The sequence below is a fragment of the Meleagris gallopavo genome, chromosome 28 (assembly GCF_905368555.1).
Source record: "Meleagris gallopavo chromosome 28, MGAL_WU_HG_1.1, whole genome shotgun sequence".
NCBI classification, from domain to species: Eukaryota; Metazoa; Chordata; class Aves; order Galliformes; family Phasianidae; genus Meleagris; species Meleagris gallopavo.
The window spans coordinates 4,955,179-4,971,998 of NC_139431.1; the positions used below are offsets into that span (position 1 = coordinate 4,955,179).

The following is a 16,820-nucleotide window of genomic DNA, read 5'->3' on the forward strand; positions in this document are numbered from 1 at the left end:
GTCCTCTTCTATTAGTTTCTAGAGCTGCTCAATCTAAATCGAATCTGAGAAAGGGACAGAAGTACAGGAAGCTTCTATGAGCTTCAAGAAAATAGTGCAGAAGAAGAAAGGAGCAAGTTGAGGAGGGAAAGACTGCAGCATGAGCTCCCATGTCACGAGAAACCAGAGAAATCACAAGGCAAAAACTGACTCTGGGGCAGTGAGATGCAATCAGGTCTCCCAAAGAAGATCCCGGGCTGCTGGCACTGCTCACAGAGCAGCAGAAATCCAGGATGGTTAACCCTGTTGGAGGTGGTATCCACGCAGTGCCAGCGCTACCATGGGCACCCTCTGCCCCCCTTGCCAGAAAGACAACGAACTTCCAGATGGCGTCTTTAAACATCCCATAAGGCTTTATAAAACAAACTGCACAGGAGATGGAGAGGGGAAGACAGACAGATAGAGCAGCGTGAACACCAGCTGTAGGAGCCATCCCATAACACCAGGCAATGGGGCAAACGGGGAAGCAGAAGGCAATGGTGGATGGAAGCCACACCGGGCAACACGCTGAAGGGTGGATACCAAAGCCACAACGCAGTGCTTGCACTGGGTCCCCTTACAGAGGCAGGTCGGTGCTGTTGTGTCGAGTTTTCCGTGAAGTCCCATCGTCCCTCGGCCGGGCCCGCTGCAGACTGGACATGGCTGCTGTCTTTTTGAGGTCAATAACCGCGTAGGAATCCGTCCGGTGCGCTTCGTGGGAGGCGGCCGGGCGGGCGCGGGAGGCTGGGGCGTTGGGATGGCCCTTGTGAGGCTCAGCATCCAGCTCCACCTGGATGTAGTTGAGCTGCCGCGGCTGCTCCAGCCGGGGCCGGGGGAAGTCAAAGCTGAAGACGCTGGGCACGCAGCCGCGCTGGGGTCTGGGCAGGAAGGTGCCGCGCCGCAGGCTGCTGCCCCCGTGCAGCGCGGTGCTCTCTGAGTTCATGTAGTTCTGCAGGGGATCCTCTTCTCCAGCCTCGGGATAGCCGTTGGGAGAAGGTGTCAGAGCGTCCCCAGCGTCCTCCTCGCCCCGGCGGAGCGGCTGGCACTCCCACACCGGAGGCAGTGACGGCAAGTTCTCATAGTGCAGTAATGCAGCTCTCCGATGGGAGCAGCTGGACGAGCCCTTGTCCTCGTGGGGGGCCTTCACCCGCCCGCCCCGGCAGAGGGACGAGGTGCTGGGGGGCAGCAAGCCATTGACATTCTCGTAGACACACTGGGGTGAAGGGCACTCATCCTCGCGCTCGTTGTTGTTGGGAGCACAGAAGTGTGTCCTGCACTCCTGGTGGTGCCGACTGATGCGCCTGTAGTTGGGTGTGGGACCCAACACAAACTTCACCTCCCCTGGCTGCAGGAAGACCTGGGGATTGCGGTCTTCGAGGGAGCAGCTGCGTTTCCTATGGGGGAAAGGAGGGTGGACTTCAGGCAAGGAATGCATACAATGTTGGCCCCTCAGCTCCTGATCACCACTGGCTGTGTTCACGTAGGTGTGGGACTGCAAGGAGAGAAGCAGAGGGACAGTGAAAGGAGAAGCAGGAGCAAAGCAGCTGTCAGCAGCTGAGAAACTAACAGGAAAGACTGATGAAGCCAGAGATGAAAGAGTTTCCAAAGTTGAAAAGGTTTTGGAAAGCAAAACTCAAAAGACATTTCTGGATTTGTGAGCTGATGGAGAAGGAAAAAAAAAAAAAAAAAAAAAAAAAAGAGTCCAACTGCAGAAGGAACGAATAATCTATTTCACATTTGATGCATGCCATACAGAACAAAAACCAAAGCCACCTGCAAAGTATTTTCTTGAGCTCCTTATACTTGATATATTGCAGCGCTCACACCCGCATAGGTTTCTCTGACAATGGGTGAGATAGGATGGATTATGTCAGGAAAACCTCAAATTCTACAACCGAGAACAAAGAGCTGAACATCAAAAATAAAAATAAAAGGAATCTGAATTTGGCTATGCATCTGCAGATCAGATTAGGGGATGCAGTAATAGCTGATAAGGCAATACGACAGACTTACAGCTAAGTGCCACTGTCAAAGAAATGTCAAGAGAATGCTAGAGGATCATAGCATCACAGGATGGGTGGGTTAGAAGGGTCCCTAAAGACCCTTCCATTCCGACCCCCTGCTGTGGGCTGGGTGCCCCCCACCCAGCCTGGCCCTGCCTGCCTCCAGGGATGGGGCATCCACAGCCCTCTGGGCAGCAGTGCCAGTGCTTCAGCGTTCTCTGAGTGAAGAATTTCCCCCAGCAGCTAATTTGTATTTCACCTCTTTCAGTTTAAAACTGTTCCCCTTTGTCCTGTCGCTGTCTGCCACATAGAAGGTCAGTCCCCATACTGTTCATAATCTCCCCTCAAGTACTGGAAAGCCCAGAACCTTCTCTTCTCCAGGATGAACAAGCCCAGCTCCCTCAACCTTTGTTCACAGCAGAGGTGCTCCAGACCGCGAGCATTTCCACGGCCCTCCCCCAACAGCCCCACGTCTTTCTTGTGCCAGGAGCCCAAGGTCTGGATGCAGTACTCCAGATGGAGCCTCACGAGGGCAGAGCAGAGGGGGACAACCCCTTCCTTTCCCTGCTGCCACCCCTCTGATGCAGCCCAGGAGCAGTTGGCCTTCCAGGCAGCAAGTGCACGCTGCTGGCTCAAGCGCAGCTTTTTGTCCATCAGGACCCCCAGGTCCTTCTCCACAAGGCTGCTCTCAGAGCGTTCTTCTCCCAGTCTGTACTCATATCTGGGACTGCCCCAACCCAGGTGCAACACCTTGCACTTGGCCTTGTTAGACCTCATTAGGTTCACGTGGGCCCACTTCTAAAGCTTGTCCAGGTCCCTCCGGATGGCTCCCTTCCATCTGTCACATTAACTGCACCACCCAGGGATCAAGGAAACCAAATCAATCCACCTAAATAGAGTGCCCATTTTAGGGAAGCATCAGAGCTGAAGTCCCCAAGACCAAAATAAGGCAAAAGAGAAGAGTGGCAAAGGCACAAGGATTGCCTGAGCTTTGCTGGAGCAAGAGAAACCTGGAATTGCACGGAGCTGCTAGCACATCAAACTTGTTCATTGCTTGGAAACGGGAGAATTTAGGACATTTGTGTTTACCTGATCGTCAGGCCCAATGAGGGCATGAGTAGAGTCTTCACCCACAGAGGAATGCCTCAGGCTGCTCATGGAGGGGTGGTGGGCCGCCAAGTATGACAGGCTTTCTCCAGGGAAACTGTGGAATCCATTGGCAAATCCTGGGACGGTGTACCCCAGAGCTGGGAGAGAATTACAACAGAGCATTGGTCTGGTGCATAAAACAGCTGACTGCATTTCCACAGTGAGCTGGTCCCTGAACTGCACCCTGCAAGTCAGAATCAGCTTGTCTGGAGAAGATTTCTATCACAAAGTGCCTCATATAAATACAAGGGCTAGGCCCTCCTGTTTGCATTTATTTAAGTGACTCCTAATGGAGGCAGGAATTGAGCAAACCTGAATTCTTCCAGACGTGGTTTCCTTTGGGAACCACCTGATCCCTGTAGGTGCCACTTAAAAAGGCCTTTTGGCAGAGCTCCAGGTGAACACGGGCTGAAGGGTGACACCCAGTTGACTACTGAAGGGTTTTTTTGTTGCTGTTTCCTTGGAAACAAAATACCACACCGCAGACAAGTGGGGCCTTAAAATAAACACGCTGTAGGAGGCTCACACAGGCATAAGGATACAGGTCAGCAGCAAGGCAGCATTTGGGAAATATCTGTGGTCTTCAAAGGGCAGTTTCACATGGGCAGCAAGGCGTTTCCTCATGGGCTGAGGGAAACTTACTGGTGGGGGCCTGGGGGGTGTGGGAGTGCTCCCTCTCTGTAGGGTGACTGTTCCTGGTGATGACAACAGGCTCCTCCACAACATTGATGCTGTTGCACTGCATCAGGTCCTGGAGCAGATTGAAGATCTCCTCCGCTCTGGAACACTTGAAGGCAAAAATCCCTGCAGGGTAACGAGGAGGAGGATCAGAAAAGCAAGAAAGCAATTCTGGCTTTAACAAGGGATATGTAATTCTGGGCTGTAAATGAACTGGCAATTTTGATTTCTTTTATTGTGTTTAACATAATCAACCCCTGAAACTCACAGCCACATGAGAACAACTAGCATCTGAGTGGATTATTGCATCAACATCATCCCGCAGTGCCAAGACTGCCATCTGGCCACGCAGTGCACCGCTGTAAAAACAGAGCACCCCAATTATCTCCTGACACTCAGCGCTTGACAAGCAGAGCTGTGAAAGATACAAGCGAACCGGTTTTGTTTCGTCTCTAATCTTCTATTTCAGCTCCCCTGGCACACCACCCAGTTCTCACTGCCAGGGGAAAGGCTTTCGAGGGACTGGTGGAAGCTGAACTGGGCCCTGTGGGGTTTCTAGGTGAGAGAGGAACAGGAGTGTCCTACTTCAGAAATGCATCGAGTTGAGCAGTGTCTCTCCAAGCAAGCAGCCCAAACCAGAGCTGGTGTGTGCAAAGCTGAGCAAGCCCACACTGCAACACGCACACACACAGACACACATGCACAAAAGCCATAGCAACGAGGATGGCATGGCAACAACAGCTGATACTCCAAAAAATAACATTCAAAACATTCCGACCAAAACATAGCTAGATCTGCCTTATATAAGACACCATCAGGAAGGAATCCTCCAAATGAAATTAACTGAGAAGAAGAAAAAAGTCCCAAAAGGAAGGGAGAAAACTCCTCACAACAGTGTCACCCCTCTGACTTCTGTCTGCATTATGACTGGTAAGCACGTGCCTGCAAAACGTGTCCTAACACACGAGGAGCAAACAGCTCTGCTTTATCCATCACCCCTGTCTGGGCCTAAATAAAAGCAAAACACATTCACAGCAGAATTCTAATCCCTAATCCTGCATATGGCAAAGCAGACAACCAATTCTCACTGCTGAAACACGATTCCAGAACAGGAAAAGCCCAAATATTAAAAAGAATCATACGGCACTATAGTGCAGTCCTTTACACAGACACAGTCATGAGGAGTCCTTGTGGATAAGGAGGAGTCTACAAACACATCAACAGAATGAGGAAACAAACTCCTCCTGCTCCTGGGATGCACACACCAAGAAAGTGCTCAGCTCTTCAAAGCAATAGAGGCAGACTGGGAGGGGAGCTCACAGGCACCACGTAAAACCATTCCCAGTGCTGCTGATGACTTGGCACATACCCCTGGGTGACTCACTTCCCTGTTCTGTGTACAGCATCCCCCTGCATAAAAATCAGTAAAACACAAAACTCTTTTTCCTTTGCATTACGAAGTGCTGCCAGACACAAAATAGAAAGTGTGAAGCAGAAATAACACCAGTCATGGCAGAGAGAATGTGCTGCAAAAACACATCGTGTTTAAGCCACTGCTGCTACTGATGTACATTTGAAAGCTTTGAGAAATAACAAATCTGAAAAGGAGTCTGGGAAAAGGTGCAGCTGATGTCCTTCACTTTATTCTCAGAGTTAAAGGAGGCTGAACAAAGCTCTAGTCCTGCAAAAAGCACTTCCTAACACACCATGAAACACGACGCACAGCTGTGGACTGCTCAGTGCCTGGTACCAAGCTTGGAGCTGGGCTGTAAGCAACACTCTGACATAAAATATGTTCCATCTGTTGGAAACTTCAGCTCAAGCCTGGTTCATCAATTAACCTCCTAAGTGCCCGTGCACTAGCAAAATGAGACCACTAGGTTCTGAGCACAACAGCACTCTCATTAGCATTTTAATTGAGATTATCAACTGCATGTGCATGCACACGGGTGTTCAGGGGGCATGAGAGGCTGCACGAACACCCATTGGTGTGGCCACAAGCAGCAGCACACTCCTGGGAGCAGAAACCCAGAGCTCCTGCTGCAAGAAACAGCCAGCACTCACCCTGCCCCGTGTGGCAGCGACGGCCGCTCTCGAAGGAGAAGAGGTTGGAGTCGTAGCCGTAGCGACGCAGGCAGAGGTAGGGCCACCTGACTGCATCTCTCTTGTGAGTGTGCAAGATGAGCTCTGTCTGTGTCAGCTCCATAACCCCAGCTCCCAGCTCATTACCTTCATCGTCCACGTTTGTTACCTGCAGAAGCCACACAGCTCGCACCAGGAAGCTTGGTGTGTTTAGAAAAGGGGGAAAAAAAAACCCTCCCACAAAGATCTGGTAATTCCCATGGATTTCCCCTTCATTTCCTGAGATGCCTTTTTCCCAGCTGAGAGCATGAATTTACTGCTGGCAGAAAGCGCAGAGCCGGCAGGCCTGGAGACTTCATGCTCAGCAGTTCAGCTGATGTGTCTCAGCACAGACACTGGAACACAGCCCTGAGCAATAAAAGGTTTCTCTCCAGTTCTCCATTTCCTTGCTCAGCCTGAATCTCAGCATAGAGGAAATTTGTACTGCAAATACAAAAATATCTGCAGCAGAGGGTACTTAATTTAAAAAAAAAAAAAAAAACAAAAAACAACAAACCAGCAACATATTTGCAAATCTTATCAAGTGAAAGACTTATCTGCAAGAGCAGTTTTTCTTTGCTTTCATGCCTAGAGCTCAACCCACGCTGGGCTTTGCTAGCAGTGAGTGTTGCCACAGATTCTATAATGGGGATGAAGTCCAACACTTACCTTAAATTTGGTGGGGTGGTTGTCTGGGATGTTGTCTCCACACAGACAACTGTAGCAGCTCCCCATGACGCCAGCAGGACAGGTAATCCCTGGGGAAAGGACACAAAACAGAGAGCAATCAAATTTTCAGACCAGCTCCTCCCAGTCCCTGCCAGCATGCAGCATTTACAGCCCATACCCTCCTGGGTGCCCCTGCACGTAGCTCAACATGTTTGGAACTCGGATGTTTTTTGCTTCACAATGCGTTCCCCAATGAATGGACCCTGTGCAATATAAGCCTAATTAAAAATAACATTTCTTACCATTAGGCAACTGGTTGTGTGGGTTTTCTGAAGGTGAGAAAATCCCACTACCACTGTCCCTCTATTTCCTTTGGGACTTCACGGTAACCAGGTGTCAGAGTCACCTAGAGCACGAGGGAAACGGCCCCATCTCCCACCTGGCAAGAAAGTTACAGTTCAAGAGATAAGAAAACAAAGAATAAACATGTGGGGAAGGGATGTGGTGCTAGGAATGTCTCCTCACACACCATAGGGAGAAGTGTTTCTGCTCCTCAATGAATACAGATCATAACTCTGCTCCTAAAATGCACAGCACATTTCAAGCAGACATTAGATGTTCAGATACACACTTTGTATGGCCACTGCAAATCATCTTTCTTTGCCATTTGTTCCCGTTTTCTAGCAAATGTACAGCACTGAGATGAAAGAGCAAACAGTGCAGATGAAAGCACCTGCATCCCAAAGGGCAGAGACCAGCAAGTGCTTTTAAAGACATAGCTTTGAAAAAAAACACATCTAGAAAACCTAAAACTAAGAGATATTTGATTTCTCAGCTTTGGGATCGTAGCGAGGAGCGGATGGAAGGGCAGAGAGCAGTGAGGACTCAGGGCATGTGACATCTGCTGCTCAGGGATGGGGAGGTGTCTTCATTTGATGGAAGGTCCTTGAGAGTCACAGAACAAGTAGCCCTATCAGCAACTGAACACAACCCCGATCTGTTTCAGACTTTGAAAACTAACAAATGCCAAGTAACACAAAAATTCAGCTATCTGCTTACAGTCAGTGAGTGCGAACACCAAGCACACAGGAGTTACACACCCAGTAATGAGAAATTAGGGCAATTCTGAATCAATCCCAACAGACCCACACCCACTCCGGAGCACTGGGTTCAGCAGCAGGTTAACACGGGAAGATGTCACGCTTTATTCGGCAAGAACAGCTGACAGCCTCTGCATCCAAGGCCTTACAGGTACCTAGCCTGGCACATACAGCAGCAGCATGCAGCAAAAAGGCTGTTGGAAATCTCCCGCTATGCCACACTGGAATCCACCTCACCAGTCCCTCTGAATCAAACAGTGACTCCTGGGGTCATAACTCTGCACAGCTGCAGAGGCTCCCCTGTTTGGTTCTCATATCAAGCCACAACCTACCGACCTTCCCTGCAGCTCCATGTCACCCTACCTGAGCTCCGGCCCTTCAACACCTCCCTGCTGCATCCACATCCCGCAAAGTCCTCTAGTGGAGGAAGGCTTGGCGTGGGGCAAGCTGGAGCTGTCAGCTGCTGTCACCCAGCACATCTCCGCCACTCTGCATCCCGGCACTGCGTGGTTTTATTCCTCACTGACCTTCAGCACCGATCGCCGATCTGCTGCCGACTCCTCAGGCCGGTTTCTGGGGGCTGCCATCCCATCAGTTCCCTCACGGAAACAAAAATCCCACAGAAAATACATTATCCTCACCTTCTTTCTTCTTCACTCCCCTCTCCTTCCAGCGCTCCCCCTGCCCTGCGAGGGCTCTGGGATGGAGAGCCATCACCTATCCTGAAAACTCACTGCAGCCAGCATGAAGGCGAGGAGAAAAAAGCAGAGGGAGATCCCATCCTTGAAGGGGGGGCTGTGGGGAGGGGGATGGGGGGGCACCAGGCTCAGCTCTTCGCTCAGCCCCCCCTCTCCTCCAAGCCCTGTAGGGCTCCATAGAAACAGCGAGCACCGGAACCCGGCATGAAGGGAGGGGTGCAACGGGGCAAAGGGGAAACGGAGGGAGGACAAAGTGGCACTGGGGGAGGGCTAAGGGGTCGGGGGGGCACGAAGGGGTAATTGAGGGGGGACACAAAGGGGTTTAATAGAGCGGGAGGACACGGGGACCTGCGGGTGGGGCGAGGGGACGCCGCGGGAGGGGAGGGGACGCAGCACCGCGGGCAGCGGGATCGGATCGGAGCGGAGCGCTGCGGGACGAGGCCCGGCCGTGGGGCGGTACCTGAGGCGCTGCCCGGCTCCGCCGTCCGGGAGCTGAGGCCCGGGCCCAGAGCTACGCGCCGGACCCGGGCCCAGCCCCTGCCCGGCCCGCGGGCTCTGAGCTCCGGGTCTGGGACTGGGACCGGGATCCGCCAGCGCCGGGTCCCCCAGCCCGGGCCGGGGCCCGCCGGGAGCAGCGAGTCCGCCAGCCGCCGCCTAGAGCGTCGCGCTGGGAGGACCCCGGGCGGGCGGGCACGCGGCCGCCAGGGGGCGTGAGAGGTTCGCGGCGCCGAGACTGCGTGGGCGGGGCTGGAGGGAGGGGCGGGGTCACGTGGAGGGACGGGGCCGAGAGAGCCGGGGGGGCTGGGGGATGAATGGGGAGGAGGAAGTGGGGCGTGCGGGGGGCAGGGAACGCTATCGAAGGGGTCAGTAGCGCAAAAAGGGTTTTAGGAAAGCCGGAAATTATAAAGGACCGATGGGTGGGCGGGGCTGCTGGGGGAACCGGAGGGGATGGAGGGAGCTCATAGGGGCCGGGAGCTGCGTGGAAGTGTCGGTGGAGCTGGAGAAGTCGCTGCCCTCTCAGCACACGCAGCCGGTGCTTGGGGGACCCTGCGGTGCCCCCAGAACAGCGACTCCAGCCGCTGCCTCCTGCACGACTCCCAGCCTGGCGGCCCGCTGTCTCCTTGTGTGGACTTTGCCCACCACTCCCCCCCCACCCCGTGTTGGCGGCTGCGGGGCCCTGGGGAGCAAAGTCCTCACCAGCGACCAAGCGGTGCGGAGCTGTGGCACTGAGGGTCCCCGGAGCGGGGCTGGGCCCTGTGGGGTCCCTGGGAATCGCCACTGTGCGGCCCCACGGGTCCTTCTGTGGGTGGCAGCGGGGCAGGTGGGGGAGGACTCAGCATCCCCGACCCCTGTAACCCCATACGCACGCTCCTCCTTCCCCAGCCCAGGGGATTTTGTAGAGGGAGAAAACACTGCAGATGCAAAATAGAAACCTCAAATATCAGGGATATAAAACACGATAGGGCGGTGCAGGAACCGGAGCGCTGCCCCAACCCAGCTCGTACTCCGATTCCTGCCCCGATGCCATCGCCGAAGCCGCGCTCAGTGGTTTTGGAAGGAAAGTAGGACATCCCGGCTGCCCTCCAGCTGAGCGCCCGGCGAGATCCCCGCGGAGGTTCCCCACCTCTCCGCTGGGCGTAATGACACCTCCTCTCTTTTCATGAAGCTCCAGCTCTTTCTGATGTAAGGAGGAAAAATACATGCGGCGGATCATAAAAGCCATCCAAACGCCGACCTGGGGCGAAGCGGGGCGTGGATACTCGGAAAATGAGAGGTGGCAAGAAAACGCGATGCGATGGGAGCGCGTTCCCTGCAGGGTTAACACTCCGCCAGCCCCTGCCCGTCCCCTCCCCGCTCCCTGCCATTGGCTGCCGCTGTGGGTTTAGGCTAACGAGCCTCTAATTGGGACCCCAGCTGACACGGCTCCAGTTTCCTGGGCAGGCAGATCGAAACAACAACAAAAAAAAAAAAAAAAAGAAAAAAGAAAGAAAGAAAGGAGGAAAACAACAACAAAGCAAAAGAAAACACTGCCCCGGCTGCGTTTGGATGTTGGATGTTTTCCTTTCGTTTTGCGAAATCCGCTCGGCTCAGAGTTCCGACCCGACGGGACGGGACGGGACGGCACCGGGCAGGTAGGGGGGGTCCCGCGGGGCCGGGCGGGGAGGGAGCTCAGCAACGGGGGGAAGCGGATGGCTTCCACGTCCGGGAATTGTTGCGGGGGAAAAGGAAGGGTGGAAAGCGGCGCGAGGGAGAGGGAGGTCGGCCGGTTCTTGCGTGGAGGAATCGGCGGTGGGAGCGCTGCTCCAGGGGCCTTTGTCTTCGGGGAAAGTGTCCCCGGACGGCGACGTCCTTCGGGAACCCCCCGCCCACTCTTCGGCTGCAGGTGCGGGGCGGAGGGCGGTCCCGGGAGACGCAGCGCCGGACGGCCGTTGTGCCGCGTGGTTCCACCTCCGCGCGCTGCGAACGGGGCGCTACGGGGTTGGCGCGGAGCGGTGCTGGTGCTGCGCTCGGCCCCGCGTTACGGCGGGGTAATGGGTCGCTACCGCTCCGAAATGCCTCTTTACAGCACCGGCTCGTCCCCCTGCCGGCAAACAAGCCGCCGTGCCCCGCCGTTCCCTCCGCTCCCTTGGGTGGCAGAACGGGATGCTGAGACCCCCCCCCCCCCGCAACCTGCAGCACTGTGGGGCTCCAATGGCCCTAGAGGTGGCTGTGCTGTGACGCCGAGCATCGGGCTGCTCTGCCAGCTTGGCCCCGCCGTGCTGCAGGACGAGCTGCTCCGGCTCACCCTGCCAGACGTCAGCTTATCTCACCCCCGGAGAGATGCATCTTTATGGCTCTGCATCTTTATTTTCATGTACGTTCGCTGCAGCTGTGTTGACAGAAGCTGAAGCACAAACAGGTTATCCCGTGGGTGAGGTGTGCATACAGAGCCCCTGGGAGCTGCCGGTGTTTGGGGTGTTGGAAGGGGAATCTGCTCCTTTTGGCAATGGCCAGCTGTTGTGTTTCCTCGGGGCCATGGATCTGTTTGGTGCTCCGGGAAAATGGGGTGGAGGTGCCTGGAAGTGGGGCTGCCGCTGTGGGGAGGCGGCTTCAGGATCCTAAGGGCTGCAGCAGGCACAGATCAGCCGCACTGAATGTTAACGGTGTGATCTCCACAGGGAGAGGTCCAGGAGCCCCACACGCTCCTGCAACAGGATGGAGACGGGCTGATCCCAGGGAACTGAAGGGGATTAAAATTCTTGTGGATTTCAGGGAGCTGTGATCCCTTCTCCAAGGCAGGAGCCTCTTGTGGGGTCACTGGGGCGGGCGGTGCCAGTATTTGCTGGGATGGCTGTTCACAGCCCCATGAGCAGCGAAAAGCTCCAAATAGGCAGGGGGGCACGGCAGGGACATCAGCTGTCTTTTGGAGCAGGGCTTGAACGGTGGCAATTATGGAGAAAGCTCCGGGTTGAGGGGCTCTAAAAGTCCGAGGGCACTCCATGTGGTGGCACTTAGTTCCTTCTGGAGGGATAGCAGCTCCGTGCCCAGCTCTGTGCTGAGAGCATCCTGCATCCCTCCACAGGGAAGGGTGATGTGGGACCGCCTGGAGGCAGAGGGGAGGGCAGAGGGGGAGCGGAGGAGACGGACCTGTTGGGGCTGCCCTGCTTCTTAGCATGGGAGGCGCGTACCGCTGTCACAGTCTGTGGCTAATTACAGGGACCTGTCTGCAGCCCAGACGGCTGCCAGCCATCGTAATCACATCAAACCGGGCTGGGCTGGGCTCTCCTGCACGGCCCCATTGATTCACAGCCCTGTCCCCAGCCTTACCCCAACGGGCTCCTGCCGGCCAGCCCTGCGTTGGTAGGGCCCACTCTACTGCATCCGTGGGACTCCCAGGGGATCCAACAACAGTAGATTAGCTGTGCAGTTTGGGATCTTAGCAAACAGCAAAACTTTGGGAATGCCATCTATGTCCCATGGGAGGGATGCATTACCCATAGGGATTGAAAGCAGCAGCAGGGTTGGCACCCCACACCCACGGGTGTTTCAATTCAGCACCCCAGGGACACAGCAGTGCTCCACCACAGCTATGGGGCTGAGGCTGTTTGCTGATCCACCACTACTGGTGGTCCTTCATCAAGCCGGCACCTCCGTGGGCTGCGAATGCACAGAACTGGGTCAGGTGTGTTCCTCCAAGCAGCAATCTGTAGCCATTCTCAGCATGCAGCTGGCCTGCCCGAACGCTGGCAAGGACAGGCAGAGCCCAGGGAGTAAGCTGCCCTTCTGCTTTATCCCATTGACTGCCAATCTGCCGCGTTAATCATTGACCCCGGTGCACGGCTGGAAATCCTGAGTTCAGAGCCGTGCACATACATCCTGGTGCCCTGAGCTCGGGATGCACTGCTGCTGGGGCAGAGCTGTGGGAGGGCCTGGAGTCTCCGAGGGCTGAGGTTACCGACCTTCATGTCCACAGCTCTCTGCCTTTTCCCGGGGAGCCTTTTTCGGGGGATGTCAGCCCTCGGGCAGCTCTTGGGGGGTGTCAGCACGGTGCAGAGGGTCTCACAAGGAGAGACCCGGGCTGCTGTGCGGGGAGCCCCAGGAGCCGCCGCATCGCTTTGTTTTGAAAAGCCGAGGCAGGAAGGAAGTGAGCGGTGACAAACGTTGCGTGGGGAGGGGATGGGACGGGTTCGCACCGCAGAGCCCTGAGCCAGGCACGCCGGGCGAGCAGGAACAGCAGCTCGGGGCAGAACAATAGCAGCCCGGGGGGAATAAATTATTTTCCACCAAATTGGGCGAGACCTCGGTCTCCTCCCACTGCTCCGCTCAGGGACAGGCCACTAACCCCGGGCTCAGCTGTGCTGGGAAAGGGCTGGCGGCAGCTGGGGGACATCTCCCACTGTGGATGAGCAAACATCAAAGTGCGGCTCCCCCGGAGCTGCCCCAGGGTGAGCACAAACGCCCGCGGTCCAACCTCCCCTCTCCCACGCCCCCGACATCCTTTCCCAGCGCTCCACGCCCGGCAGGCAAAGTCCCCGCCGCAGGGCTTATTTGTAACCCCGGCGATCGCTGCAGAGACTCAGCGAAGAGCCTCGACGTCCCCGCCGCGCTGTCCCTGCACGATGACGCCTCCTGGGGACAGACTTCTCCCCGCCGTGCCGAGGTTCTCCCGCAGCTCCGCTCCTCTCCCCGCAGCTCATGTCCCGGCCGAGTCCCGCATGGCCGCAGCGAGACGAACCCCCCCCGTGCGGCACCGCCACCGCGCTCCCCCCGGCCTCGTCCGACAGCGACTCCGGCTGTGCCCTGGAAGAGTACCCGGAGCCCCCTGCAGAGCCCGCGCCCCCCGAGGTGAGCAGCTCCGACCTCGAGGGGCAGACGCGACTTTAGCTGAAGCGACGGCGCTTCATCCCCTCGGTCACCCGCCTGTGTTTCCCCAAGGTCCCCGCCTGCTTCGAGAGTCGCCCCACGGATCAACCCCGTCCTGCCGACCGGAGCCTGCTCCGTGTCAGAGCCCTCCTGCAGCAGCTGCCGCCTCAGGACTGCGATGTAAGAAACGCAGGCGTCTGTCTGATGCCGCCCTCCCCGCGCTCCGCTGCCGCGGGTCCTTTACCTCCACCTCCCCGTGCAGGAGCGGTACTGCCCCGACCTCGAGGAGGAGGAGAGGAAGCAGCTCAAGGCGTTCAGTGCCCGCCGCCGACGGGACGCGCTGGGCCAGGGGGTGGCAGTGCAGGTGCCGGGCGCCCGCCACGGCTGTCCGTGCAGGAAGGTGAGGCCGCTCCCCAACGGACGGCGCGGAGCCGCCCCCGAAACGCAGCCTGACCCCCACCCCGTGCTTTGCAGTGCGGCAGGAGGCTGAGCAAAGGAGACCCCGGGATTGCGGCGTCACGGCTGGGAGAGCAGCTCTGGCACCCGCCCTGCTTCTGCTGCCACGTCTGCCACCAGCCCCTAGTGGACCTCATCTACTTCCAGCAGGATGGAAGGATCTACTGCGGTCGGCACCACGCTGAGCTCTTCCGGCCTCGCTGTGCCTCCTGTGACCAGGTGGGCACCGGGCAAGGAGGTGCTTTGGGCTCCGTTGTGCTGTCGTTGGGTGCTCCTGTGCTCTGCTGGCAGCTGCAGATGCAGCAGGACGGGCCAGAGGAGCTCCCTTCCTGCACCCCAGGGATCCCCATGCCCACCCCAAAGCACAAAAAAACATGTTCTGGGCGGTGTAGTCTGTGGCTGGGTGCTTACTGGACAGTTTGTTTGTTCCGTTCCAGCTGATCTTCTTGGAAGAGTGCATCGAGGCTGAGGGCCGGCGCTGGCACCCGGAGCACTTCTGCTGCCTGGAGTGCGACGCACCGCTGTGCGGGCAGCGCTACGTGATGCGGAGCGGCAGGCCCTGCTGCCGCAGCTGCTTCGACAGCCTCTTTGCTGAGCCGTGCCAGGCCTGCGGGGAGCCCATCGGTACGGCTGTGCTGCCGGAGGGACAGGTGGGCTGTGGGAGGCCCACCCCCCCCTTAACCTGTGATCCCCTCGTAGGTGTTGACAGTGAAGAGGCCACACACCAGGGTCTGCACTGGCACGCCTGCGCCGCCTGCTTCTGCTGCAGTCTCTGCCGAAAGCCGCTGCGTGGGCAGCCCCTCACCGCCCGCTGCGGGCGGCTCTTCTGCTCCGAGAGCTGCAGTCTGGGCCGGGATGTGTCCTCTGCTGCCTCCACCACCTCCGATTCCTCTGACTCGGCCTTTGTCTCCGCACCGTCCCCTGACTCGACGCCCATCTCTAGAGCCAGCCATGCCACCAGGGCTGGGAGCACTGCGGCAGCTGGGGGCTGCAGACAGCGGGTGGAAGGGGCTGGTAGGGGACCTGAGTGCTCCACTTGCAAGGGATTGGGAGGGAAATGGAAGCAAATTCAGGCTCTGGGTACTTCACTGGGGGTACAGCACATGTATGCAGCCCAACTCAGGGCTGTAGCAGCAGCTGTGGGCTCCCAGCCCACGTCCCACAGCTGAGGTTTGGTTGGGACAGCCCCTGCTGCATAGGCAACTGAAGCAAGGCAGACTCAGCCTTCTTCTCCCTCACTCTTCATTGCTTTCTTTCTTCCAGAGATGCTACCGGATCAGGCCTCTACACATCCTGCGTTCAGGAGCCCAGAGCACCACGGAACAGCTGTGGAGAGGAGCAAGGGTTCTGTGTGCACAGGGATGCTGGGATCGTCAGCCAGCCACTCCTCCAACCTTCAACCCTGCACAGAGGGTCCCTGCAGGCTTCTGGGAGGTCCTGAACCCCGAATACCGGCAGGGGATGGAAACCCACACTTCCAAGTGGGTCTGCCCCCTGCCCGACCCAGCCCACATCTGGAGGACATTGACCCACAGGATATCATGGAAGAGGATGATTCCTGGTGTCCCACCTGCTCTTCATCCTCAGACTCTGACTCTGAAGAGGAGGGTTTCTTCTTTGGGAAACCCATCCCCAAGCCCGGGATGAGCTCTGTGGGCAGGGATCCCCAGCGCCTGGAGCGGGCGGAGTGCAGGATGGCAAAGCTGCGGGGCAGCAGCAAGCACTGCAGCGTGTCCTAGCGCAGGGACACTCGGCACGCAGGGGTCCCCAGGTGCTGCAGAGGCTGCGGGGCAAGGTGGCACTTTGCGTGGTATTTAAGCAGAGGGGCAGCAGCTGGGTGCCGAATGCACCGGTGGGGGGGGAGAGTGCCCTTATGGCACTGCCATCCTGCCAGCACTTGCAGTGGTCTCAATGCATTCCAAAGACCTTTTAGACACAGCCCAAGGCAGAGGTGGTGGGGGGGAGGGAGAAGCTGCTGGGATCTTTCAGCAGCAGCTGCTGGCAAAGCACAGCCTGCAATTCCTGCTGGCCTCTCCCTCAATTAGGAACAGGTAAAGTGAGCAGGGAGCAGAGAACAAGCAGCCCGCACTGGGGTATGGTCTCTGCTGTCTCAGACAAGCCCAAAGCCCCAGAGAGCAGCTGCGGTCTGGGGAGGGGCAGCCAAGGATGTAGGACATGGGCAGACACCTGCATAGCACCTGCTGCAGGGATTCCTGCCCAGACTGGCCACGAGAGATCCGGCCACCAAGGTCAGATCCAGATGCCAGGTGAGAATTCCTCACCTATAGAGACATCTTGAAGGACAAGAGCTGATGCTGCCCCACGTGGGGCTGCGTCCCCCGCCACTGCAGGGAGGAGACCAGCGGGGCAGCTCTGCCACCATGATGGACAGTGCTCCAATAAAGCTCGGCTGAGACCTGTATACAGAAGAGCCAACCAGGCCTGGCCTGTTTCTCTCCAGCGCGGGTTTGCAGCAGCATTAACTGTGCTGCTGGAGAACCGTTTTTGATGGGAGCTGTGGAGCCCCAGGGAAGGACTGTGGGACCCCTCCCTGTGCATGCTGCCCCAGCAGAACAGGAATGGAG

General features: G+C 57.1%; 2 protein-coding genes across 6 annotated transcripts; one reads left to right on the forward strand and one right to left on the reverse strand.

Moving 5' to 3' along the window:
* Nucleotides 1-366: 366 nt before the first annotated feature.
* FRS3 (fibroblast growth factor receptor substrate 3) lies at nucleotides 367-9,036 on the reverse strand. 3 transcript variants are annotated; one of them, XM_085210454.1, is made up of 9 exons: nucleotides 8,897-9,036; nucleotides 8,102-8,337; nucleotides 7,168-7,219; nucleotides 6,941-7,077; nucleotides 6,639-6,727; nucleotides 5,913-6,099; nucleotides 3,813-3,974; nucleotides 3,111-3,268; nucleotides 367-1,510 (listed from the first exon to the last, which is right to left on the reverse strand). In XM_085210454.1, the coding sequence occupies exons 5-9, from the start codon at nucleotides 6,702-6,704 to the stop codon at nucleotides 596-598; spliced, it is 1,488 nt and encodes a 495-aa protein (XP_085066580.1). In that variant the 5' UTR covers nucleotides 6,705-6,727; nucleotides 6,941-7,077; nucleotides 7,168-7,219; nucleotides 8,102-8,337; nucleotides 8,897-9,036; the 3' UTR covers nucleotides 367-595. The 3 variants fall into 3 exon arrangements, with proteins under 3 accessions (XP_085066580.1, XP_085066581.1, XP_085066579.1); XM_085210455.1 differs by lacking the exon at nucleotides 7,168-7,219 and having other exon boundaries at nucleotides 8,266-8,337; XM_085210453.1 differs by lacking the exon at nucleotides 7,168-7,219.
* Nucleotides 9,022-16,664, forward strand: PRICKLE4 (prickle planar cell polarity protein 4). Of its 3 annotated transcripts, XM_085210451.1 has the most exons (9): nucleotides 9,022-9,153; nucleotides 10,103-10,568; nucleotides 13,609-13,761; nucleotides 13,852-13,959; nucleotides 14,042-14,179; nucleotides 14,254-14,454; nucleotides 14,673-14,859; nucleotides 14,935-15,249; nucleotides 15,499-16,664. In XM_085210451.1, the coding sequence occupies exons 3-9, from the start codon at nucleotides 13,612-13,614 to the stop codon at nucleotides 15,972-15,974; spliced, it is 1,575 nt and encodes a 524-aa protein (XP_085066577.1). In that variant the 5' UTR covers nucleotides 9,022-9,153; nucleotides 10,103-10,568; nucleotides 13,609-13,611; the 3' UTR covers nucleotides 15,975-16,664. The 3 variants fall into 3 exon arrangements, with proteins under 3 accessions (XP_085066577.1, XP_085066576.1, XP_085066578.1); XM_085210450.1 differs by lacking the exon at nucleotides 9,022-9,153 and having other exon boundaries at nucleotides 9,503-10,568; XM_085210452.1 differs by lacking the exons at nucleotides 9,022-9,153; nucleotides 10,103-10,568 and adding an exon at nucleotides 10,611-13,361.
* Nucleotides 16,665-16,820: the final 156 nt, after the last annotated feature.